A 25,548-nucleotide genomic window follows, 5' to 3' on the forward strand; every position below is an offset into this window, starting at 1 on the left:
AGGTAGCAAAACCTGGCAGAGTAAACTAGACTACATCCCTTACTCAGAGGCCTTATGGAGATCTTGCAGTACTGTCCCAGTTTCAGATTCACAGGTAACCAGTGGCACCAAGCCACTCAGATTTTTGAGCCTCAATCTTTCACGAGTCACAGAAACAAAAGGTACAGAAATTAACTGGCAGTAACACATCAGTGAAACCTGACATTAAGATCAAAATGGAAAAAAAAACAACTGTGAATCCAGAAAAACTGAAAGAAAAAAATGACTCATAAGGGGGAAGTGACTATTTAAATACATGCTTACAATAAAAGACAAACTTCCCTCAACTTCAGTCTCTGTGAAGCATTACATTATGACATCTTTTCCCAACTGGAGTTATCCAAACTTAAACACAAAATACAGAAGCTATCACAAAGACTTAAAATATTTCAGTGTTCATCTGAAGGTAAGGTAACACGACCCGAGTAATCCAAGAGGCAGAAATTGTCAAGGAAAGTTTCCCTTGTGCTGACCAGCTTTTGCCATCACTGATCAAGAAGTATGTCATACTCTTAACTCACATAGATAAACAATGAAAGAGACACTTTAATAATGAAGTTGGGCTCTTTATAAGCAGGGCTATTATGAATGATAGGCAGACTGTTCAAAATGCTTGATCAATAGAGAGCACTCCATTTTAGAAGGCAAAGGGCAGCATGGCAGCTGTCATGAAACTGAAGGCAAGGGATTTTGTTCCCCAATTTCAAGCTACTGGATATTTTAACATCTTTGAATTAGGTAAATTTAGAATTCTTACACTTGCACCAGAAATTTAACTCTTAAAACAATGCCCAATCAACCCACTAACAATCACATAAAAACCAGTCCTGCTGTTTGGTACATTTTAAAGAGTACTTAGTGCTTTTAAAAATCCAAATTTGTGATCCCTGACCATCATGAATCTTGATGGGTGTTCTATTATTCTGAAGTTTGAAAAATATACTGGATTTTTAGCAGCAGTTTTAATAGAACAAAAGCCATTTGATTCATATAGCTTCAGAACAGCAATTCCACCATGTCATTTAACCACAGGAACACCTCAAAAACTAGGTGACATTTACATGTTTATATCAGCATTGTAACTGACCCCATATAAACAGACATTTGCTGGTAAAGGACAGAAGAGCATAATACCCTGCATTCATACCATAGGAGATATGTCAAAACACACTTGGATTTTTTTTTCATGTACACCAGTTGGCATTTTACAAACTTCTTTGTTTTAGCTTCAGGGGGATAACAGCTTGAAGATTCTCATACAAGTTTTTGTACTCCAAATACTGTTGTGCTTTGGAAGTAACAAAGACCATAATCACCAACTAGTAATTTTCACTGCGGCATGAAAAGAGTGAAACAGCCCACAGTGAAAAAGCATTCACTCAAATTCTTTGTAATGATCTGCAAGTGTTACCAGAAGATACAAAGAACATTTAAAAACGCAAACTTTATGCCGAGTGTCCTTTTAAAAGCTAGCAGCACAAAATATCTTCTGAACAGACCAGACATCTCTGTTGCATCTTGAATGGTAGTACATCATTTTGTGGTCCACGATTTTTGACTCTCATGTTTTGCAAATGCCGATACATCGAGACTTTTACCACTGTTGCACTGTTCATATAAAGTCTGAAAGTTAATCAAAACAGGTGTATCACATATGCATTCAAACTGTATCTTTATAACAAACATTGCCACTTTAAATAAGTCACCATGTACTGAAATATTCCAGACCCCTACTAGAATTTCTGAAAATCAGAAAATGTATACATCCTTAAGACAACTTAGGTGGGAAGAACCAAGCTGGTAAAAAGTTACTAAGCTTTACTTTCAGGCAGTAAGCAGAGGCTCGAATACCTAAATATACAGGGACCGATCTACACATAGTGATGTGCTAAAAATTCAGCGACTTCCAGGAAGTAAGAACAGTTGCAGTCCAAAAGCCTGCACACTAGATCATTTCCACATAATAATGGTTCTTAAATTAGAAGACCTACTAGAGCTTTGGGCAGCTTAAAAGCAAGGCTGCACAGTAAGGACTGTTTTAGCGAGGAGATGCTAGAGCAGTGGGGGACTTGGAAATAAAGCATTACAGATGCAGTAGAAGGTGGAAAAGAAAAAAAAAAATTACCATCAACCTTTCCACCCTTCCCATTCAGAAGGGTGTGAAGATTCTGCATGCTTGTAAACAAAAGCACTACGAGTGCAATTTTTTTCCAGCTGTAGTTAATGCTCTGGTGGATGTATTACTTCAGCTTTCACTATCAAATATCCTAACCTTTGCATGAACATGTAGTCTCACACAAACAATTTACTTACCCTAGCAGCTCTAGAAATAGAGTTGGGAGAATTCAAGCCAACAAGTTGGCCAAGGATACGTTTCATTTCCTCTGTTGTTCCTTTTGCATTTGGAGCACCTGCAATTAATTTACAGTTATGCTAAAGCTGTACACAACTATGTATAAATTACCAGGGCAGTTTGTAAGAGCCTTAAAAATTAAAATACTGAAGTTTTTTCTGAAACACACACAGGCAAACAAAATAGACCATTACACCAACAGGTGGTAAGTGCATGTAAGAGTAAAGCATTTTGTTTTCTTAAACAGAATTATAAATATTATTTAATAAAAGCATACTTGAAAATAAATGTACCTGTTTGACAATGACTTTGAATTTGAACGTAGGGATGCACCAGCAACTCCGAAACAGATATTCTTTGTTTAGGGTTTCTTATTAAACAGCGCTGCAAATGAAGAAAGAGGAAGATGCTTTGCCTATAAATTAAGAGTTTTCCTACTAATTAACAGTGAGTATCTCTAAAGGACCATGTAGATGCATGTCAGAACTACTTACTGCTAAAATTCATACTCAAAGACCCAAATTAACCTAATTGCTTCCAGTAGCAATTATCTTTATTCTAAAGCTTAGAATCCTGTTTTACTCAAGCAACGTTAGAAAAGGTGAAGACCAGAACTTACAACAGCCTTTTATTCCAAATGACAAAGACACAGATTTGAGAGTTAAGGGAGTAAGTTTTTATGGATTTCAGTTTATTATCTGCTGAGCAACACAATAAGGGCTTGAGTAAAAGCATGAACCAAGTTTTAAAAGCAGGCAGATATGCAGGGTGAGGGAAAGGGATGGTCAGTACAAAAGCTACTGTATTTACTTTATGTTGTTCAGCCAAGGGAGTTAAGCCAAACTTTTACCATGGAAACTGTATGAAGCAGTTCTAGCTTAATTCTTTTGGAACAAGGCCTGTCACTACAAGTAGCAGTGAGCATTTAATTATGAAAGAAGTTTCTCAAGCATAACTCAGTTTATGAAAATATGCTTTAAAAAACTTGCCATTATTTGACACAAAATTAATCTTAAGGGACAGTTACCTTTAGCACATCTTGAAGATCCTTCTCAGCAATATCTGGAAATTCTATTTCATAACTAGGATCAACAATAGCATGCATTTTATTCATTGGATTTGTTATACGTTGGAATGGAGTCCTTCCATATGTCATACAGTACAAAATGCATCCCAATGACCACACATCACTTTTGGGACTTATCTAATATAGCAACAACAAGTAAAACCAAACAAAAAAAAAAACACCAAACAAAAAAGATTAGTTCTTACTTAAGGAACTGCCCCTTCAGTTAATTTATCATACAATTACACAGTCATTTCACTTAACCCTGTATGTTAAACATAACAGATCTTGGTAACTATCACACAAAAATTACCAAGACAGCATGCCATTATCTACTAAGAGAGTGATGTGTCTTCATTCACTAATATTCTGCAAGAAACCTATTTTTATCATCTTTGAAAATCACTTTACTTGAACTTAAAATCATGATTAGTTGTTAACAGCAGAATTCTGATTTCAGATTTATGAGTAAATACAAATAAAAGCATTCAGAAACCTGTGAGATATTTCAGCTATGTCCCTGAAATGGGAAGCCAGAGTTCAGTTTCTCTGGGTTTAATGGATTCAGATCCATATTTCAACCACCACCCCTGTGCTATTTGTGACAGAAGGACTTTACACTTCTTCTATTGAAGCTGAAGCACGTTAAGAAAAGCACATAAGGTTGGGGGAGCTGTGAAGAGGGAGGTGGAGAAAGAGGCACACAGGGAACATAATGGTTAGGTTGATTTCTGCTTACATCAGCCAAGCTCCAGAACAAGCCTGCACTTGGCATGCAATTTTTAAGCGTAAAAAAGGCAAAAAAAGTCTCATCCTTAACAAAAGAAATCCATCTATAAACCATTCTATTTTGTATTTAGAAAGACAAGATTGTGATTCACTACATAGTAATACTTCTATTTAGCTGTTAAAAAGTCACTCTTTGAGTGTGCATATGCACATAAGATTTTTTTAAAATACTTTTCCATAAAACTATGTACCCCCCTTAACTGAAGTTTGACTTCCAATGTGAAACTGCTTTCCTTCGGTACTTTCCTCATCATTCACATTCCATTGCCCTTGTGAATTACAAGAAATTCTACAAGACACAGTACTCTGTAGCACAGAAAAATAAGATACCCAGAACTCATACATGTTTCCCCCTAAAACACTAAACTTCATTGCATCATCTTTTAAAAGACCTTATCAGGTAGCACACATTTCTTCCAAAACCTGCCTTTCACTTAAAAGACTTTGAAAGTACGACTATGTTTTGCTTACAATTTTACTGATTAATTCAGCACTTATTTTTCTAAACACTGTCTGTAAAATGTTTTTAGGTAGGGAAAAGAATAAACTTAGCCTTCACTCTCTGCCCATCACTGTGGCATAATGGATCTTCTCTATTCTGGTTTCAGTGGAAGATTTAGAGAAAATTAAGTCTTAAAATACATGGCTGAATCACTTTCTTCTTAACAGAAAGGGAATAGGAGAAAAAAAGATCATGTGTTACCTTAGATCGAGATTTCCCATTTTCTCCACAGGAAGACATATCTTTTATTGCTTCAGGTGGCATATAATTCATTGTGCCAACCTAGGCATAAAAATGTAAAAATATTCAAGTAAAGAATGCACTTAAATTAACTCAATAAAAAGTTAAGATTTTTGTCCCAAAGCACTGAAAAGCATCCTGAACATTTGTTTCCAGTAAGGCTGAAGGCCATTGTTATTCTTTTAGATTAAAACATGTAAAAATTCATATATATGAATATTTATATTCACATATAAAAACCATTCAGCATAAGCATTCAGCATTTATTGAAGTTACTACATTAACATAATCAGCAAGTAGTATAGTAGTATATACACCACAGAGAAGTGTACATTGATTTTCCAGAAGTATTTCACCTGAGAATCTTTAATGATGCTTGTCACATCTGGCTGCATTTGGTTTGCAATGCCAAAGTCAATCAGCTTTAACATACCATCAACTATTAGAAAGTTTGCTGGTTTCAGATCACTGTGAATAATGCCTGTATAAAAAAGAAAAGTTTGAAGTCAACGCAGGTTGTTAGTCCAAGTTACCACTGTGGGCTTTTTTAATGATCAGTTCCCTTACGGGGAACTTGCATACAAACAAGGTGCAGATCAGTTTTAACAGGTCAAAACCAAATTATTCTTTGCAAATTTCACAGGTGTTTCCTTTCTTTTTAAGGAGTTAAGACTTGCATGAGCTTATAGTTTGAATTATTACTTATTCAGATCGGCAGGAACCCCAAAATAACTCCAAGAGACTTGACTTGCATAGTTTCTCTCAGTTAGGGACAGGCTGTATATGTACACAGCCATCCTGAACTGCCATTCTGGAGCAATTCTAAACTCCTGTAGGTTTCTCTTCAATAATCAGCTAAGCAGGTACTTAAAAGAATTACATTGCTTAGATATTTTCTACTTCCTTATCTCAAAGGTACCATTCACTGAGGATTACACGACTGACCTCTCAAACACCCTACTTACATGATTTATTATGAATTTTGGTTATTACCCATATAATCAACCAATCCATCTTCATATTTTGCACAACTGTTTGCTTCAAGGACACACCACAATAGCATGTAGCCTGTGTTTTAGCTATCTTTCTGTATTATTAAATGTTCCAGTGCTCTCGTGCTGTAACGAGGTGATGTTCTCTGCTATATGTGCAGGTCTCTTCGTTTTTTTTCTTACGTAGGAAAAGGATCTAAATCTGCTCTCCTTCATGTTACAAGCCAAACAATACATATGCATGCACTTCAATTACACAGGTAAAGAAGAAAGGAAGACCTGAAGAACTGTGAGAAAAAGCTGATACACTGTATCAAAGTAAAGACAACAGAGCTGTGTATGAAGCTTTGACATTAATGATAGCTTTTCGGAGAGGACGAGTGGCTGAAATTTGAGTTTAATGGAGAATAAGCAGTGTTTAGAGCATACAATGTAGTCTAATACAAAAAAGGATTATTTTCTCACTATTGCAAGGAAATAGAAAGTATTATACAAGGGTAATACCTTGAGATCCCTTTGAGTTTGCAAAATCAGTCTACCTCTGCATCAAGATTTACTTGTCTCACTGAAAATTTTTCATAAGACAATACCCATCTTTGAAGATCACCAAGTTTACACCAAAATTAAAGCAGTGACACCTCCAAAATTTAAACACATCTGCCGTAACCTATACAAATACCTATAATTATTTAATACCATATTCATGGATTGTGTGAACAGCTTCCAGCATATTTTTCCAATAGCTCTTTCGTTCCAATGGATCAATTTTTTTCTTCTTTTTGAGCCAGCTGTTGAGATCAATATTTCCACACTCCATTACCATGTAGATATGACGATCAGTAATTTCACTGAAATTAAATAAATATATTTATGGTAAAATTTAAGGCAACTTCTTTATGTAAAAAGATACAAGTTTAATAAAATTGTTTACTCACTAGCCATAAAGACGGATGATTTTATCACTGTGTTGCTGCAGTTTACTCAAATGAGCAATTTCATTCTTATAGCTCTCAACAGTCTGTTGATCAGCTTCCTCTAGATTCACATACTTGACAGCAAACAGCTGCTTATTTTCATTCAGTACTTGAAACACCTGCAAAACATTATCAGTTAATAGCTTCATTCAATCCTAGTTCTGACTTACTATGGTACTTTACCTCACCATAGCCAGAGGTTCAAAGAAAACACTACCTTATCAAAAGGAAGAAGCAATGCTAAATTTACAAAGAAGTTCATACAAGGCAGCATAAGGAAAAAATTAAGAAAGAAGCCACCAGTTACAACAAACAGTCCTCTATCAGAAACCATCTTGGTACCACATTATATTACACTAGGCATATTTGATCACAAGTCTGAAATGTTCCTAAGATAAAGAACACAAAATAAAACCTCCCACAGAGCTAACAATTTGACCTGCCACCACACATCTATTTCATCACACCAAAGATGACTGATGTTAGACCACATAGCACATTAGAGGCTGAGAGCACCAAGTCTGTTCAGTCTTAAGACAAGAAGGCTAGAGGGAATCTTACTGCTGTCTTCAGCTACTCAAAAGACACGTATGTAAAAGACAGATTCCTCTTAAACCATTGCATTATGAGAGGCAACAGGCATTGCTAATGTCAAGGAAAACTTAAATTAGATATCAGGAAATTTTTTATTATCATGTAGACAAACAGGTGAACAGGTCATCCACAGAGGCTGTGGCATCTCCATCCTTGACAATGCTCAAAACTCAACTGCAAAAGGCCATGAACAACCTGCTCTATTTTGGCCTTGCTTTAAGACCACTGGACTAACTGACATGCATCCTGTCTCATTCTACAACTGTACGCTGCCAACATAGGAAGCTTTTCTTCCCAGAGGTCTCCGCTGACTGGAGCCCATGTTACTCCAATTTACAAGAAGGGCACAAGGGAAGAAACAGGAAACCACACACCTGTTAGCCTAAATTCAGTTCTTTGCAAAATTACAAAGATCATACTGAGTACTCTTGAAAGGCTTTTAAGACAATGCAATCATCAGGCACAGTCAACATGGGTTGACAAGGGGCAAGTCCTTTTAGCCGATTTTATATCCTTCAGTGATAGGGTCACCCACTTAGAGGATGAACAGAAGGCAGCTGGATTTTTCCATGTACTGCAGATTAAGCACTACATAGGCTGTTAGTGAGGATTAATCAATGCATGCGGCAAATTTCCCTTACAGAAATCCTTAGGCTGTGCATGTGGTTAGTAATACAGTCTTCACAGACAGAAGCAATAGGTGAAGCAGAAGTGTGGGAGGCAGAAGAGAAATTTAAGTAACATAAAACTGTGTTGGTTTTTTGTTACAGTTCTCTCTTCTGAACAAGAGATTTTGCCAAAACTGTTACACAAGCTCCTATGGCCTCAAATTTCTTTACAAAAAGCAACTCACCACTTCAGTCACACTTAAACTCCACTTCTCACACAAATTACAGAAGTAACATGGGATGGTCTGTCCAAACCAGGAAAATCAACCTTACAAATCATGTATTTCCCAACATGTAATCACATCACCCTAAACAACAACATCTCAAATTAAGATGTACAGTAATAATGCAGCACATCTTAGAAAAACCAATTTTATTAGGAATTTTAATACTCACTCCACCACAGAAATTATATTCAACACATCTACCTTCAGGCCTTCATGCAGAAGGCAAAAGGAAGTGGGCTCCCACCGTTTCTTACTGATTTAAGTGAAATGTTTTTAAATGCTCTTGACAGTTGGGTGATCACTTTTTCCCCAGATCTGTAGCTTCCATTCAGTGTTCTGACCACATCTGTTCAGGGTTTTGTTAACTGTTCATCCTTTACTTCAATACCACCCCCTTTATCTACTCCCTGGATTTACTTTATTTCTCCACTAAAGTGAGCAGTACTGTGCTTAACATCCTGTAATGATTGAAGAATAGTTTTCAAAATAATACATTAATTCAGTTATTATTGCAGGCTATCTGAAGACTCACATAATACTGCATTGTACCAAATCTAATCTTTGTGCTATGTTTCTTCTGCATCCATGAGGGATAAAGTCTAAGCACAGAATTGAAAAAAAGCCTAGGTTCTCTGGATAAAACACTTTGTACTTGTTAGCACTAGGCAGTCTTTAGATGACTTCAACATGTATGCTTACAATACAACTACTACTATGTAAGTGTATGAGAGATTGTAAAAGGACAGAAAATCATCTTACCTTACTTGAGCCTCCACTACCTATTTGCTTTAATATTGTATAAACTTTTCCTTTGATGGCAAGACATTCATGTGAAGGTACAGAAGCTGGAACCTATATAAATACAGAAAGAAGTAAGAAAATAACTATTGATATACATGCAGCAGGACTTGGTAAAACTACTTTTTAAGTTAGTAAGTTGACTTGGTCTTTCTGAGCAAGATAAAGTGTATAAAGCTAAACTCTAACTGAAAGCTAAATATCATCATAGCTTAAAGTATTCGTATAACGATCATCACTTGGCATCTAACATTGACCTTATAAAAAGATACCAATGCTTTTCATACTGGAAGTCAAGAAAAGGGTCTTCTTTAAGAAGACTTCTCAGTTTATTAGAGACACCTCCCTCTTTACAGGAGGTGTTGGAAACTATCATACCTAGATTATTTAAGAGACTTTCAATCTCAGCATATTTAGAGCTGTACTGCACCTACTATTTTATTTGAAGTTAGCTACTAACTAGTAAACTTCACTGCTGTGAAACTGAAATAGGCTGTATTGCCCACACCTGCTACACCAAGCTGTAGAACAGCCACAAACTTTAAATAAATTAAACCTATCCCCGATTCTGTCTACCTGAACGTACAACCCATCTAAGGTAACCAATTTTGCATAATCTCAGGCCACTACAAATGCATTAAAATGAAGAGTTATGTTCCTTCTTCATTGTTTACCTCCCTCAGACTCATGGTTTTTAAACACAGGCTGTTTCTCTTTATAGATACTCCACTGCAGGGGGTAGTACCACTATAAAAGCATAACAGAACAAAAATAGCCACTCTACTTCTCAGCCTTCTCATATCTTATTTAATGAAACAGACAAAATTTCAGACATAAAGACTTCAGAATTTTAACACAACTGATTTTTCAAGAGCTACCTATTTTAACCTAAACTCAGAATACATATGAAGAATATATGAAGAAACAGTTATCTTGAGAATAAGCAGAGTATTTCAGTTTTTCCCCCAGAAAAAAATGAACAGTACTTTAGATAAAAAAATGCATTCATACATTTAACCTATAAAAGTCTCCAACAAAAACACATACTGAAAAATGGCAGAAAACAGCCTAAAACTGTTACCTGCAAACCAACTTGGTTTTGAAATGGAGTTGCTGGAGTGTGTGATAGGAAATATGGGAGCTGGCTGTAGGGAGTAGAAATTTGACATCCTGGTAGAAAGTTGTTCTTTACAACTGGCGTTCTGAAACTAAAAGAAATTGTGAACAATGTGTGCATTTAGTTGTATTTTTACGTTTTTCTAAGAAAATTTAAGGCTACAGTGCTCCTTAAAAGTTAAACCCTATTTGACTAGCAAAAATCTAAGCCTCTGCTACATTCAATAATCAGCATTAAGACCACTTCAACTTCTTCACTTAGAAGGCCTTTAGAAGTACACTTCAACTATAACATACTTGGGAATTTTTTCTTAACATAGTCACTAATTAAATCCCTATATCCAGATACCAGGTGGATATAGGGATATTCCCCACAAACTGGAAAGTGAAAGCACCATATAACTAGAAGACCGTAAGACAGTTTGCACCACAGTTAGTTTTCTCCAGCTTACTGTTCTTTCCTCAAAACCTTTTTAAATGAAGAAGAATTTTAAGTGAGCATATTGAGACAAACAACTTTGAGGCAATCATGAGAGGATATTTTGAGAGCTGCAGCTATGCTGTATATAAGCAGAAACATCATGTATTTAAAAAAATTAGACTGCAAGAAATCCTTGAATTTTTTTTAATTTGTACCCTTGGTGTATTTACTGTACATTATGTTACCAAATACACTTTTCCCCACCCCTACAGTATGTACATAAAGTGATGATAAGAGCAGAACTGGAAAATAATTCATATGCCTAGGACTTTTTTTGTAGATAATAAAATGATGAACTTTGGAAAAAAAGTCAAAAGCAATGTTCTCACTGAACACAAAAGCACTCAACAATTGTGCATATTAACTATGGGCTGTATATACTGTGTGTAATGATAGCTTAATTAAAAAAAAAATGTATTACCAGAAGTTTGAAAGAAGCAAGAACAGAACCTGTTCAAGGACTGATTTTATCAAGTTCCACTATGAGATGATGTACTTTATTCACTATATTTTAAATTCCACAGCTACAGAGGTCATATCCACAGGAACAGCGGTTACTCATTGCCACTTCACCTATGTGATTCATCCCAGAGACTTATCAAAATAGTAACTGATCATATAATTAGGAGGATTCATCAATGCACACACAGGGGTTTATGCCCTATTTCTGATTACATAGATAAATAAATGCTAGCATTTCCTAACTTGAGTGCTCAATTCCACAAGCACCTAGACTCCTTATGCTTGTTTTTTTAAGCCCACAAACACTTGCATTGTGGGAACTAGACTGATATGCAGTTATCAATCTAAAAAGCCTGTCAACCTCAAGAAAACAAGGCATCCAAAAGACAGGGTCACATAGCAGGTATTAAAGAGGTAAATGTTCTAATAAGGATTTAATAATTTGATGGTATATTTTCAAATGCTGAAAAGCTGACAGGCAAGGCAAAGTTCCCTAAATGCAATCTGAATTTTAAGTCAGGCATTTGATATCGAGTACTGGAAACACTCAGAAACCATCTGCTATCTAAAGAGAAACTTAAATTCTGTTATAAAAACTGCTAAAGTCTTGCCAGAGACTGACTACCATTCATGAGTGTGTAGCTCAAAGAAGTAGCTTACCAGTCCATATAATCCCTGTATCTGGTGCTTGGTGTTCCACAGACATGTAACAGATCACCTTTCTTTGTAACAGCATCTGGCGGTGATAATCCTTTTGAAACGGGATGACCAGATTGTTCAAGGCTTGACTGTTTTCCCTACAGTGGGCAAAGCATGATATTATTCTACACAAGAAGGCACAACTCGGAACAAAGAAATCATTTTTTCAACAGGTGAAGGCTACTGCAGCCAGAAAACCACTACATATTCCTGTTAATTTACCTCTCTATAGCAGCTTGTCTGTGTCACTTCTTGACTTGACCATTTTTTTCTGCTGTTAACACAGTTTAATCTAATCTGATCCAACTGCTTTCTATAGCTTTCACCAGAACTAGATTGCTGCTGTTGACTTTCCAGACTCCTTAGCTCTGGTATCTTCGACTCCTGATGCTGGACTTCATTTTCTGAAGGAAGAAGGAAAAAAAAAAAATCAGATTATTAAAAAGACTTGACATTTAGTACTTGAAAGTTTCTGGCAGATTTCTCACACAGTCTCTAGAAGACTTTTACCTCATTTTTCAAGTCAGAATAAACAAACACCATTGACTTACTGGAATCATGCATTAAAAGGCATTAATGTGATCTTCAGGATTCACATTCAGTTCAGTGTAGTAACATGGCAACTTAGGAAAATTTTAGGATACTAGTAGAAAAATCTTAGGATACTACTGTAACTGTAACAGAGACTCAATTATTACCTTCAACACACAGAACCAAGATTATATTCATAATTTGCACTACAACATCCTGGGGACACGACCCAGGTTTGTAAAGCGCTGATGATAGGCTTATCGCAATACTTCCAATTTTAAGTCTGTTTTCTGAAAATATGGACAACCTATAAGAACTACAAGAACATCACATATTAATAGTTACCTTCTTTGTTCACTGCAAGATTTGTACCATTTTTGGCTTTGAGAGTTACAGTTGAATTGGTAGCTGTTTCTGAGCTGCTCTCATCCAACATCTGCAAATGTAAAGATTTTTTCTGTTTGTTTGAGGACTAAAGAAAACAAAAAGCATCTAAAACTAATCAAAGGTGACCTTAAGCACAGTGTCCGAAAGGCATTTCCTTGTGGTAATTAAGGACTGATGGATCACAAAGCAAATACACTTCAGAAAACAGTTCAGGATAAACAAACAAGTATTACTGATAGTATTTTTAAATCCATCAACATTCTGAAATTCCACCATAAAGTTTCTATAATAAAGAACTAAGTGCTTTCTATTCTTGACTTTATTATGCATAACAGTTTTCAACCATAAAAGCTACAACATTTCTATTCACAACGGATTACTTAACAATAGAAATAAGGTACAATTTTCACTTGAATTGGGAAGAAAAAAAAAAGTAGTGTTATTTTCCAATACCATAGGACAGTCAGGTGGATTTCCTTATACCTGTTTTAAAATAAGATTCCAGTTACCTGCAAGTCTCTCAGGTCATATGAATCACTCCCACTGGATTTTGGTTCTGATAGTGGAAAAGGTGCAATGAAGGCTGTAAGCCTGGAGCCTGATATTTGCCTGTTGAAACACCATTGTTAATTACATTGCATGCCAACATATAATGTAGTGATTACCTTTTGTGAACCAGATTAAAAAGGCAGTTGTACAAAGACTTTTGGCTACAAATTTCAGATATACAGAAAGGCAAATCTACTCTGACAGCCAAGTGAGAAAACAAAAAAAACCCTCGTAGCACTGCCAACATCATTCTAGGAAGTAACAGGCTTGGTTGTCTTCCATAGAAAACAGCAATAAGCTATGGGCTAGGATCCTAAACCCCAATAGTGTGGTATTTTTATATCCTGACAGAAGAATATTATTATGCAAAATACCTTAATAAACTACTTTCAGAGATTCAGAATATCATGCTTTAGTTACCTTCTGAGAGTTTGAGTCTGTGGGTTTTACCCTTTAGCTAGATGTTTCTCCCACGAGTTCCTATTTCAGCATGAATTTAATCACACAGCATTAAGAGAGGAAGAAAGTCAGCATAACAGGCTTGACTGGGGGGAAAAAAGCTCTCCTGTTTACTTTCAGGCTCTGTTACAGTCAGGTAACATGTAGCAGAGTGCTAATTTAATTGGTAGATTCTTCCGCGCTGAACAGTTACTTCACAATTAAACAAGTACAACCACTTTCTTAATATAATCATTATCATGCAATTATGCTAAAAATGAGCATTTAAACATTTTTTGACATTACAAGACCTTGTTGTTAATATTTAGATCAATTTTAACATTAACATCTTACATTCCCACTGTCCAATAAAAACACTGTTGAAAATGAGTATTACAGTGCTTTGTGCTGTAGTTAACCCAGCAACCATACCTCTTCATAACACTAGCTGTAAGTGGTATATCTGTCTTCGCCACATCATCATCAGTTACTAGTTTAACAGGAACCCTCCCAAAGGGGCAGATCTAGGAGGAATTGAAAGTTATCAATTGTGTAAAGCAGAAGTTGGTAAGTTTAAGATTTTGAAACAAAGTGTTACATGTTTTACCTGGTTAGATTTGTTTAGTGGTCTTAATGGATTCTGGTAATTAACTACAGCATCAAGCTCCTGTGATTTTTCCTCCCTGAAAGCAAGAAAAAAGAACACAACATTGTTTAGTTTTGGTTTAAATGATGTTTTGAGAAATTAAAGTTAAGAAATCAAGCCATTACCCAAGCAAAAGTCTGGTAACAGTAGAATTTTCACCACAATCGTTCCTTTTTATGCTTCTGTGATTTCCAAATATGCTCTGAAGTCCAGACTCCTGTGTGCTTGATACTATAGGTAAATTAGTTACGATTATTCAGATAATACTGCAGATTGTATTTATTTCAAGAGAAAAAAACAAAAAAATCCTACAGCTCTTACAAGCTACAGGCTATTGCATTGAAAATGGAACCAAGCACTGAAGGAGTAAGATCAAGAGAGATAAATATATCTGCTTATTAGACAATAGCCGATTATGAATTATCTAAAACAGATAAACATTAGACTTTTTCCAATCCAGAATTAAAACATGCATAAACTCAACCAACATCTTCAGTAACTGCAATTACCTGCTATGTTCTCTTTCTCCTCATCTGAAAGCAACTGCTTTTTTTGTGAATCAAAGTTCTGCAGAGCAGTTTCCAACATTTCTAGTGGAACAGCAGAGCACTCTACAGCTTTCTGAAGGAGCTGCTTACACTTCTTCGCATTTCCTAAGCGGTAAAAAACAGTTACAAATCAAGGAAATAAAAACAGATTAAAGTCTGTAATGAAAAGCCTGAAAAGACAAATGAGCATCTAGTTATTGATTTTAATAAAATGGCTCTGATTCATAAGACACTTTGAACATCAAAAAAGTATCCTAAAATACAGTTTAAAAAAAGTACTGGACCAAAAGTCTATTTTCCATTGGTAGTGAGTTTACCTATAAAAAAACAGAAGTAAACAACACAATATTGAGTCAGATGTATTCACATAGTGTAGAACATAGTATATGATGCATATATAGTACATATAGTACATAGATGTATTCACATAGTGTAGAACAGACTACAGATTAAACAGAAGTTTAATCTCCTTTAATTATTTATCATAGTTAATTTGGGGGATAATTTCTCAGACAGTATATAACAACTTGCATGATACTGACAAAAAAACATGAAGAAAAAACACAAAAACCTCAAAATATACCCATCAAGGCTGCTTCTTTCAAAGAAGAAAACAGCTTCTAAAAGGGAACATGCTTATCTTTCTGGATACAGCAAGCTATTAAAGGAAGGAGATAAACAGAGTGAAACAGATCACTGCTCAAATCACCCACGGAAGGAAGACTAAGACAACACACAAAAATATGATCCTGTGGGTAGGTAGCACAACCCTGCTACCAAGGACCACAGCCACATCCCCTACACACAATAGGACAGAAGTGATATAAGCCCAGGTGAGCTTTGCAGACTAATGAAGCAAAGTATTGAAGACCTATTGTTCTAGATATATTAGAACATAACTCAATCTAGAATAGTCTAGCTAGGGAACTGGAAGAGCAAAGGAAAAAAACCTCAAAGTTTAATAAGACACGGAAAAAGGAAGAAAAGAACAAGTGGTACAAAACTGATCATTTATCACCTCCTACCAACAGGCCAATGTCCAGCGAGTCTCCAAACATCTGCTGCTGAGGAAAGGCTATACCCTAGCAGTTTTTTATTGCTAAGCATGATGCTATATGGTATGAAATACCCCTTTTGTCCCAGCTGCATCCCCTGCCAGCCTCTTGCCGATGCCCAGCCTTCAAGAAGAGAAGAGGCCAAGCAAGAAACAGAAATCCTTGACACCGTGCAAGCACTGTTCAGCAACAGTTAAAACACTGGTGTGTTATCAACACTGTTGTAGTCACAGGTCTAAAACACAGCATCATATAAGAAAATTAATCCCACCCAAACCAGATCCAGTATACCAAGGAACAAGACAAACAGAAAAAAAGTAGGAAACCAGAATCTTATATGAGACACATCACTCTCATATTAGAATGGCTGGCCTAAAACATTGTATGGCACTATACAGCAAAGACTTATCATTCTATTTTACATCCTGACAAACTGCCCCCCAGCTGGAACAGGGCAGGAATGACACCGTCAAAGTCAGTCCACAACATTTATGAAGCAAAGAAGATATGAACCATGTCCACTGTCCCAGCATGAATGTTCAACAATGGAATAGGAAACAGAAGAATCAATCGAAATCCAATTGCTACCTGAGTAGCAGAGGGAAAAATTTAACTGGACCAAATTACAGCACATTTTGGTTTAATTACAAAAAAAAATAACAAATAAAAACAAACAAACAAGCAAATAAAAAAAAATACCACAAAAAACCCACAACAACATAGACCCAACACATCTCCAGTTAGAAGATTCTTTGGAATGAGACAATTTCTTCCACAAGCAAGTGGAAAGTATATAAAGGAAAATTACCATCCAAATTTGAGCATCATTTTTCAAACGCAGCAAGAGCCTTACACATAACTTCCACCATGAGATCAAAGATGAAAAAGAAATCACTAATTTTCATCTTATCTCTAAAAAGAAAAAAAGAAAACACTACCAAGAACTGGGCTTAAAAACATATTCCTGCTAAACTTCAATCAAAAAAGAAAATGCAGATTTTTCTTTTCTGATTCAAAACCAGTTTCTTTGCAAACTATTTAACAGTGCAGAAGTTTAAAACAAGAAAACCCAGAACACCAAACAAGTTTATCTACGTACCTTGTGACAGCTCAAACTGTGCAAAAGCCACATGCACAAAAGCAAATTTCTTGCAGTTCAGTTTGGCCAGATGAAATTGGTCCCGTGCCTCCTCTGGATCTTGAAGACTGTAAAGACAGCACATGAAGGTGGAGAGCCTGAGTAAGAAGGATGAAGTTCTACATGCTAGGTGATGGTTTTAGGTAATTCCAGAAAAGCAATCCATCTATAACTGAAGTTTTCCTTTTCCTTAGAGTCATCAGTAAAGTACAAATAAGCAAGGAGTCTTAAATTAATCTCTGAAAGATACTTTTCCAAACCCAGAATGTGCTCAACCGGAAGATTAAGTGTCACAACTTCGTTTGCAAAACATAGATATTTTTCTTCAGAACACCCACCTGTAGCCCTTCCAGGTTACATGCCGACACTATCCAGAGCAAAAACTCTGTTATTCTAGATGTATCCACTCCTATACTAAGGAGGTTGCAAGACAGAAGAACAGGGAGGAGATTACTTTAGATACAGGAAGTGTGGAAAAGTGTATCTCACCAGTCAGAAGAAACATTATATACACTTAGTTATATCCTGCAGCAATATGGACACGGTTTCCAACCCATTATAATAAATCAATACTGAACTCCAAAATTTTGCGAACAGTTACAAACTTTTCTACATTGCAAAGAGCTTCTTCAGCTGCACCCAAACTGTCAGATTCCCTTAGCAGAGATGTAGGTCACTGAAGGAAGGTGTTTGTTGGTACATCTGTACTACCATACCTATAGAAAACTAGTACATGGGCATTCACCCAACACCTAATCCTTGATAGAGTTCCATGGGAACACTAACTCCTTCGAAGATGTACAGAATTCACACCCTTTTTTGTCATACTCTTAGGTAACAGTCTTATTAAAATTTGTTAGCAAAGGTGAATTTGAGCCTGTTTTCTGCAGACACACCAGAAGCAGCAGTAGCAGACATGGTATACTTCAAAAACAGATTGTGCCACAAAATCCAGACAAGATACTTCATATTTAACAGTTTTACTAAACTTTAACTCTAGTTTTGCATTCAGCTATAGCTGGCACAGGAGGACAACTGAGATGCTTGCATCACAGTACAACATTTAAATATTCTAGAGGATCTGCAGCTTAAGTAAATACTAGCCAAGATACAAAAGGCCTGGATCCATATCATTATGAAATAACAGATTAACGTCATGTTTCATTGGACTCCCTTCCCCCTTTTAATACAAAGAAAAAAAAACACTTATTAGTAAAATCCACAACCAAGAAATAAATTAATTTCTTCCAGAATTCCACCCTGGTTCAACAGGCAAAGGCAACACATAGAAGTGGGGACAGCAAAAAATTTATACAATAGCTTAAAAAAAAATACAAGACAAATACAATACAAGGCTAAAGAGAATGTGTTTCCAGTAGAATTCTCTGGAATTAAGAACAACAAAAGCCTCAGTTTAGGCATGTTACTGAACTCCAGTAAGCTCTGATCATCCAAACCAATTGGACAGGCACAGAATAATTCATCTGCAGCCAAGTCAGAGTAACAGAAATTAAGCTGTAACATTAATTACATTCACTTTCAAAAAGCAGGTTAAAAAATCAAGTTCCTGTATATAGCAGCAATAACTTGGATAAGAATATGTACACAAGACCTAAATGTTAGCAACAGGCATCAAGTGCCACACACTTGGTGGCACTGTGCTACAGCCAGAAGCATTGCATGAAAACAGGCCTGGCATGGTTAATGTGCAATACAGATAAACACAGATGCAGCTGCCTGTTCACGTACATTTAATGATTCTTTAAACAAACTCAGTATCATACTAGGTCAAGAGGTTTTGGCATAATCAGACTGCAGCTAGAGAAGATACCAGAACGGTATAGGTCCAATGCGAACAATGGAATAGTCCAGCTTTGATCAGAAGAAAAGTGCTGATGCCAATAGATGCTAAAATCTCAAGCCATTGTCACTGCTTCTGAAGATCTTGACACTGACTTGTTTTTTCTGTTCAGTGAAATATTTCACAGAACAAACAAGTCTAATGAAAAGCACTTTTCCCACCAAAGGGAGTATCATGAGAGCACCTATGTATCAAAGCGTTACTCCACTTGCAATAGCTTAAAAAAAAAATATTGGAAGCACTCTAAGGAGTCATGAGATGAGAGGACTTTAACAGAAACTAAAATTGAGCAGAGACAAAATAGATAGTACTAGACAAACAGGCACAGAGAAGGCAAGTATGAAACACCAGGGAAAAACCAAACACCAAGGAAGTTACAAGTAATAAGTAAACATGCCAAACACGGAAGATCCAACTAACTACTCACTGAATAACATTAATCTCCAAAAGCTACAGACATGCAACACTGCTGTTCTTTTTTAGACTTGATCAGTCAAAAACCATTTCATGTTCTGGAGTTATACATGTGAGAAAGACTAGCTATATTCACTGGAAGATCACCTGCTCAACCATAATTTTTAAGGATTGCTGCAAGTTAAAACACAGCTCTTCATCAAAATACTTGCTGTAATATTTCAAGTGACGAAAGAACTGCTTACCAAAGAATCAAGTTATAACCCTGTCCAAAATTATGTCGGAAAATGTCTGAACAACCCACACTGTTCAAACTTGGACTGAATAAAGCAATAAATGACCACAACCAAAACTAATTTTATAAGTGTGGAATTACTCAATGATGTTCCAAGACATTCTTCCTACCCTAAGGCAGCTAGTTTAGCGTAGCTAGGATTAGTCTTAGGTAAGGGATAAAGCAGACAAGATATGCATAAGACCACTAAGGTCTGACTAGATGGATTAGATAATAGCAAGTATTCTGCCTCACACACAAATCACATAGAACACCACAGGGAAACTAATGCTAACTTACCACATACACAGTTTAATACACAGATTATAGTTACCAAAAGTTATATCAGATTTTATCAACACAGTTTTTTTTTGAGCTCAAGTATAAAGCTGAAAAAAAGTCTCATACTATTTCTCTATATACCTCACACACAGAACCCCCCAAAGGAGTGTTAGTGTCTCTAAATCAAATAACTCTGAACAATTATGTTTATGAGCATATATTAAAAAATGCAAGTATTCTGGAGATGACAGATAAGCGATGAGTCAAAACCAGTCAAGAGTTTGAAGAAGCCAATATGAAAACATCCACATAAAATACTTTGTTGCACAAATCACTAATGAGAACAAGCCATTTTTATCAGCTTCTAATAAAATACAGAATTCTTAATAATGAGTTCTCAAATTGAACATTCATACTTACGCTTTCAACTCGGCAAATCTCACAAGGATGCGAGCATAGCTCTCATTTTGACTGTACTTTTCTGCAGGTAATGCAGTCACAGCTTGACTGTAGCGACCAATGAGTCTATTTAGGAGGCTAACATCCTTCTGAGGAATACCCTTTTTCTCTAGCCTAAGCAAAAAACACAGCCAATCTTCCGGATTATTTGTCGTCATCATTATCTGATTAACAGTTCCCGAGTTATCTGACAGAAAAACGACAAAGGAGATGGATTAAAACTCCAGTAACTATTAACAGAGGAAAACACTTTTTATATGCTTTCATTCAAGATGAGTAGTGACTTTAAATATTAGAGCACTACAGTTAAAGAAACAAGGGGAGATGAAATGTATTGTGTGATCATTCATATTGAAGAAATGCTAAACCTTAAAGTATTTTGGTTAACGGTTCTTTCACTCAGTCTAGGCTAAGATTTATGGACCACTCAGTGGATAAAGCCACACACACAGAGCTGTGTTCAATGGCTCAATGTCCAGCTGGAGACCACTAACAAGAGATGTCCCTCAGGGATCAGTGTTGGGACTGGTCTTTTTCAACATCCTTGTCGGTGACATAGACAGTGGGATTGAGCGCGCCCTCAGCAAGTTTGCCGATGACACCAAGCTGCGTGGTTCGGTTGATACACTGGAAGGAAGGAATGCCATCCAGAGGGACCTTGACACACTTGGGAGGTGGGCTGAGTTTAACCATGCCAAGTGCAATGTCCTACACCTGGGTCAGAGCAATCCCAGGCACAGCTACAGGTTGGGCGGAGAAGAGATTCAGAGCAGCCCTGCAGAGAAGGACTTGGGGGTGTTGGTTGATGAGAAAATGAACATGAGCCGGCTTCAGTGTGTGCTTGCAGCCCAGAAAGCCAACTGTATCCTGGGCTGCATCAAAAGAAGCGTGACCAGCAGGTCAAAGGAGGTGATCCTGCCCCTCTACTCTGCTCTCCTGAGACCTCACCTGGAGTACTGTGTGCAGTTCTGGTGTCCTCAACATAAAAGGGACAAGTGAACTGTTGGAACAAGTCCAGAGGAGGGCCACGAGGATGATCAGGGGACTGGAGCACCTCCCGTATGAAGATATGCTGAGGAGGCTGTTCAGCCTGGAGAAAAGAAGGCTGAGTGGAGACCTCATAGCAGCCTTCCAGTATCTGAAGGGGGGCTATAGGGATGCTGGGGAGGGACTCTTCATTAGGGACTGTAGTGATAGGACAAGGGGTAACAGGTTAAAACTTAAACAGGGGAAGTTTAGACTGGATATAGGGAAGAAGTTCTTTAGTGTGAGGATGGTGAGGCACAGGAACAGGTTGCCCAGGGAAGCTGTGAATGCTCCATCCCTGGCAGTGTTCAAGACCAGGCTGGACAGAGCCTTGGGTGGCATGGTTTAGCGCAAGGTGTCCCTGCCCATGGCAGGGGTGTTGGAACTAGATGATCTTAAGGTCCTTTCCAACTCTAACTATTCCATGATTCCAATATGCGTTGCGTAAGTGACAACAGAGTAACAAAACACACATACCTGTTGTGTCAGCTGAGATTTTAGTACAGTTAAGCTCATCTGTGATATTATCTTCATTTCTGTATTTGCTTTTCAAGTCTCTAACTCTACTCATGATTGAAGCAATTTGTGGCAATCCTCTTTCACTTAGGTCCCCCTCCTCCATCTGTGGCATAAAGTTAAAAAAAAAACAAAACATGAAGTTACTGAAGAATCCTGTTATAGCTTACCTTAACTGGAATTATCATGGGAAAGCCTCTCATTTTGCAGCTTGAGAATCAATCACATTATGCAACAAATATTCTATTAAGGCTTTGTCAATGTAGTTATACAAGTAAATGTCTCCACAGAAGCCAACGTAAATGAGCTATTAAATGCTATTGTGATGTGCTTGCAATAATTTATTAAGATGGCAATTTAAATCTAAGTTTGCAATTGAGTCTCAATACATCATAGCACAGTGGTATTCAAGACTGATCTGTTGAATATGAGGGTTTAACTTTTCCGATTAACGCAGACTAGCAAAGACACAACAAATAAAACTATACTGAAATGATAATTACCCAGCACTTTGTTAGAAAACTTAAAAGCTCCACCAGTGAATAAATGCTGAAAGCCACTGGTACAGTAAAATGCCTGCTGGGCATAAACATCAAGCTTAAAGATTTTTACCCAATAGAGCTTGTGAAAACACACACACTTGGCAATATCAACAAATGCAGCACAGCCAAGCACCTGAGAGGAAAAAATGTCATTTTTCTCACATTTGATACTTTCACCTTTCCAGCTCACATCCCCTTCCCATCACAATAATCTATTAATATACTAAAACACATTAACACAATTCTTTACGTATTCCTTACTGCATATACACATCTGGCAATCTATTATAGAAATATAGCTACATCCCACGTGATGTGGCCAAATCTGCAGACCAAAAGCAAACAAATTTTTATATCGTGTATCTTTTTCTGCCTACACAGAAAGTCTTTCGCATTTTCATAAAAGACACTAATCACAGCTTTTTCCATGTTAATCAATGTCCCATACATCTAATGAACAAGGGAATTCTAATATTAAAAACTGTGGTGAATTAAGTACATATCCAGGGTAATTGGCTTCCCAATTACGTGAAGCTGAACCCAGAAACAGGGAAGGTAACTCTGTACAGATCAAACAGGTTCAAAAAAAATCAAGTTTATTTTTACAGTAAATTGTTGTTCTTTGTTCCTTTTGTACTCAGGTATAACAACTCAATGAAAAGTTGATGGAAGGCCCAGAAAGATTAGATCTGATTTAGATGAATGATTGATAGCAATGTAATTGAGTGGGATAAAAAAGTTCCTCCATCTCTAATTCCACTATCTAAAAAATAAAGTTGGCACCACTTCCAGTAAGTCTCACAATAAGTTTAGAGCATTAGCCATCTCAAGTTTACATTTCTTTAAAATGGAGCAGACTCCTAGCTTTCCCCAAGCAGAGACCATAAACCAGAAAGACTGTCATCTTTACAGAACTTGCTTTTATACAGCAGGAGCAAGAATATTTCATGTTCGTCCTAGAACTAGTACTAGAAACTGCCATCAAGAACATTAAGTCTGATCTTGTCTAGAACTGCTGCTTTAGTAGGTTCAAAACATGGTGGCTTTTGTGTAGTCTGCCAAATGCACCATTAGTATTACCACTACTAAACGGTCTTAGGAGCACTTTAACAGCGACTGGAGCCTGGCGAGATGTTGAAGACATGACTGTAAATATCTTTGCAGAAAAGCAAAAAATGCATTAAGTTATGGAAATGGTTCCTTCCTTCCTTCACAAAATGAAATATTTTCAGTGGTCTAAGACATGCAGAAGCAAACATCCCCCAAATACAGCTGTAAGCAAGCCCTACACAGACAAAAAAAAAACCCACCAATATGAAAGCTAGAAACAGCATGCTAAATCAGTACTATCTGAAATACAACTTATGCTTCACTGAGCTGAGACTTAAAAGTCAGCTTCTCCAGAACTTGAAGCACCAAGACTATCAAGAGAAATTTACCTCATGTTTAGTGATACTGTGATCTCTCATTACAGCTGTAATTACTAAGAGTTCCCAGTGGTATTTTATTTTTTTTTAAACACAATATTTATATTTTCCTCACCAATGTAAAAAGTTCATTATTCTTTTTCCAAATGATAGCTTGTCAAACATAGTAGGCAAAAAAAAACAAACAACCAAACAAAAAAACAACCAAACAAAACCACCCTGCAACATTTTCTGCATAAATTTGATCTTAACTTTTATCAGTATGCATCAGACTTACATTTCTGGTGTGCTGCTTAACTATTCAAGGTTCAATGTGTACTATACGGAAAAAACTCTCCTGAAGAATGGATATGCCTTGTCAAAAAGGTAAGGTGAATGCAGGTCAGACTATGTCAGATGATCCCAAGAATCCAGCAAAGGCAAGAAATGTAGCTCTCCATCCTGAAGTTCATCTGTATAAGAAATGGACTGGTTAGACACTGAAAAGTAAGTGAATCTCAGTAAAGCCTGAAAGCTTGCCTAAACTTCATGAAATCCCAGAAATATAATTATCATTAAAACTATTCCTTGTCAGTAATAAAAACAGAACAAAAAAGCTTAAAGATAATTTTTACACTGAGTGCAAGCACTTCCAAGTGTGTCTGCTTATTATGAGGCTCAGATAAACAATACACTAAACGCATATTCAGCTGTGTATTGGCATGATTTGCAACTAACATCTCTACTCATGCCAAAGTTTAACTGTAAGCAAGTATTCAGTCTTATTTTGACTTAATCTGCTGCATCCTTACTTTTAGAAAAGCATTTGCTGTGAATCATCTGTGTAAAGTGCATTCAAAATCTGACAAGACAGCAAAGACCTAAACCAGCAACATGCCACTGTATATGCACTCAATAGGAACTGAGCTTCAAGTGCAATAGCTCCATGGCAGCACACTCAAGATCTAGAAACCAGTACAGGAAAGGAGGTTGGGGGCAAGGAATCAAGGATCAGGGAGAACATCAGGAAGATACAGAACTACCTCTAAGAAAGTGTAGTAGTTTAAGTAACTTCAACCCCCACCCCTCCACACAGACCCACTAAAAATGGAGCCAAGGGACAAAGACTAATTAGCAGTCTGTTTTAAACAAAGCAGCATTACAGATTAGCCATAGAAGTCCATGCTGGGTGACACCCAAGAATATTAATTGATAATAAATAAAGATAATAACATCCAGTCTTGAAATACTGGATTTGCAGTGTTACAATATTTGTTCAGTTTCAGAATGGAGCCAAATGCAGTCTTCCCTCATATGCAGACTTTGAGAAAGTGTAAAAATACCTTTCTATTACTGAAAAAAGGTACACTCTTCCTGCCCCTGAAATCTACCTATATTGTGAATCTCTACCCAAGGAGGTGTAAAGGACAGCAAACGAAGTAGATGTCCACAAGCTTGCCCAGCCTCTTTTCTCTC

At 36.7% G+C, this 25,548-nt stretch overlaps 1 protein-coding gene across 1 annotated transcript; it reads right to left on the reverse strand.

The window, feature by feature from the left end:
• Nucleotides 1–938: 938 nt before the first annotated feature.
• Nucleotides 939–24,571, reverse strand: TTK (TTK protein kinase). Its single transcript, XM_057412505.1, has 22 exons — nucleotides 24,371–24,571; nucleotides 22,086–22,230; nucleotides 20,544–20,769; nucleotides 17,254–17,360; nucleotides 15,061–15,204; nucleotides 14,677–14,782; nucleotides 14,513–14,588; nucleotides 14,338–14,429; nucleotides 13,428–13,527; nucleotides 12,877–12,967; nucleotides 12,223–12,404; nucleotides 11,962–12,098; nucleotides 10,324–10,450; nucleotides 9,204–9,296; nucleotides 6,917–7,074; nucleotides 6,678–6,829; nucleotides 5,346–5,470; nucleotides 4,951–5,031; nucleotides 3,420–3,596; nucleotides 2,686–2,776; nucleotides 2,353–2,450; nucleotides 939–1,662 (listed from the first exon to the last, which is right to left on the reverse strand). Exons 2-22 carry the CDS (start codon nucleotides 22,228–22,230, stop codon nucleotides 1,573–1,575), a joined length of 2,598 nt encoding a protein of 865 aa, XP_057268488.1. The 5' UTR covers nucleotides 24,371–24,571; the 3' UTR covers nucleotides 939–1,572.
• Between the last annotated feature and the right edge of the window lie 977 nt (nucleotides 24,572–25,548).

This window comes from Pezoporus wallicus, unplaced genomic scaffold, assembly GCF_028554395.1.
Source record: "Pezoporus wallicus isolate ANWC-B61680 ecotype Strahan unplaced genomic scaffold, APGP_CSIRO_Pwel_v1 contig_4788, whole genome shotgun sequence".
Lineage (NCBI taxonomy): Eukaryota > Metazoa > Chordata > Aves > Psittaciformes > Psittacidae > Pezoporus > Pezoporus wallicus.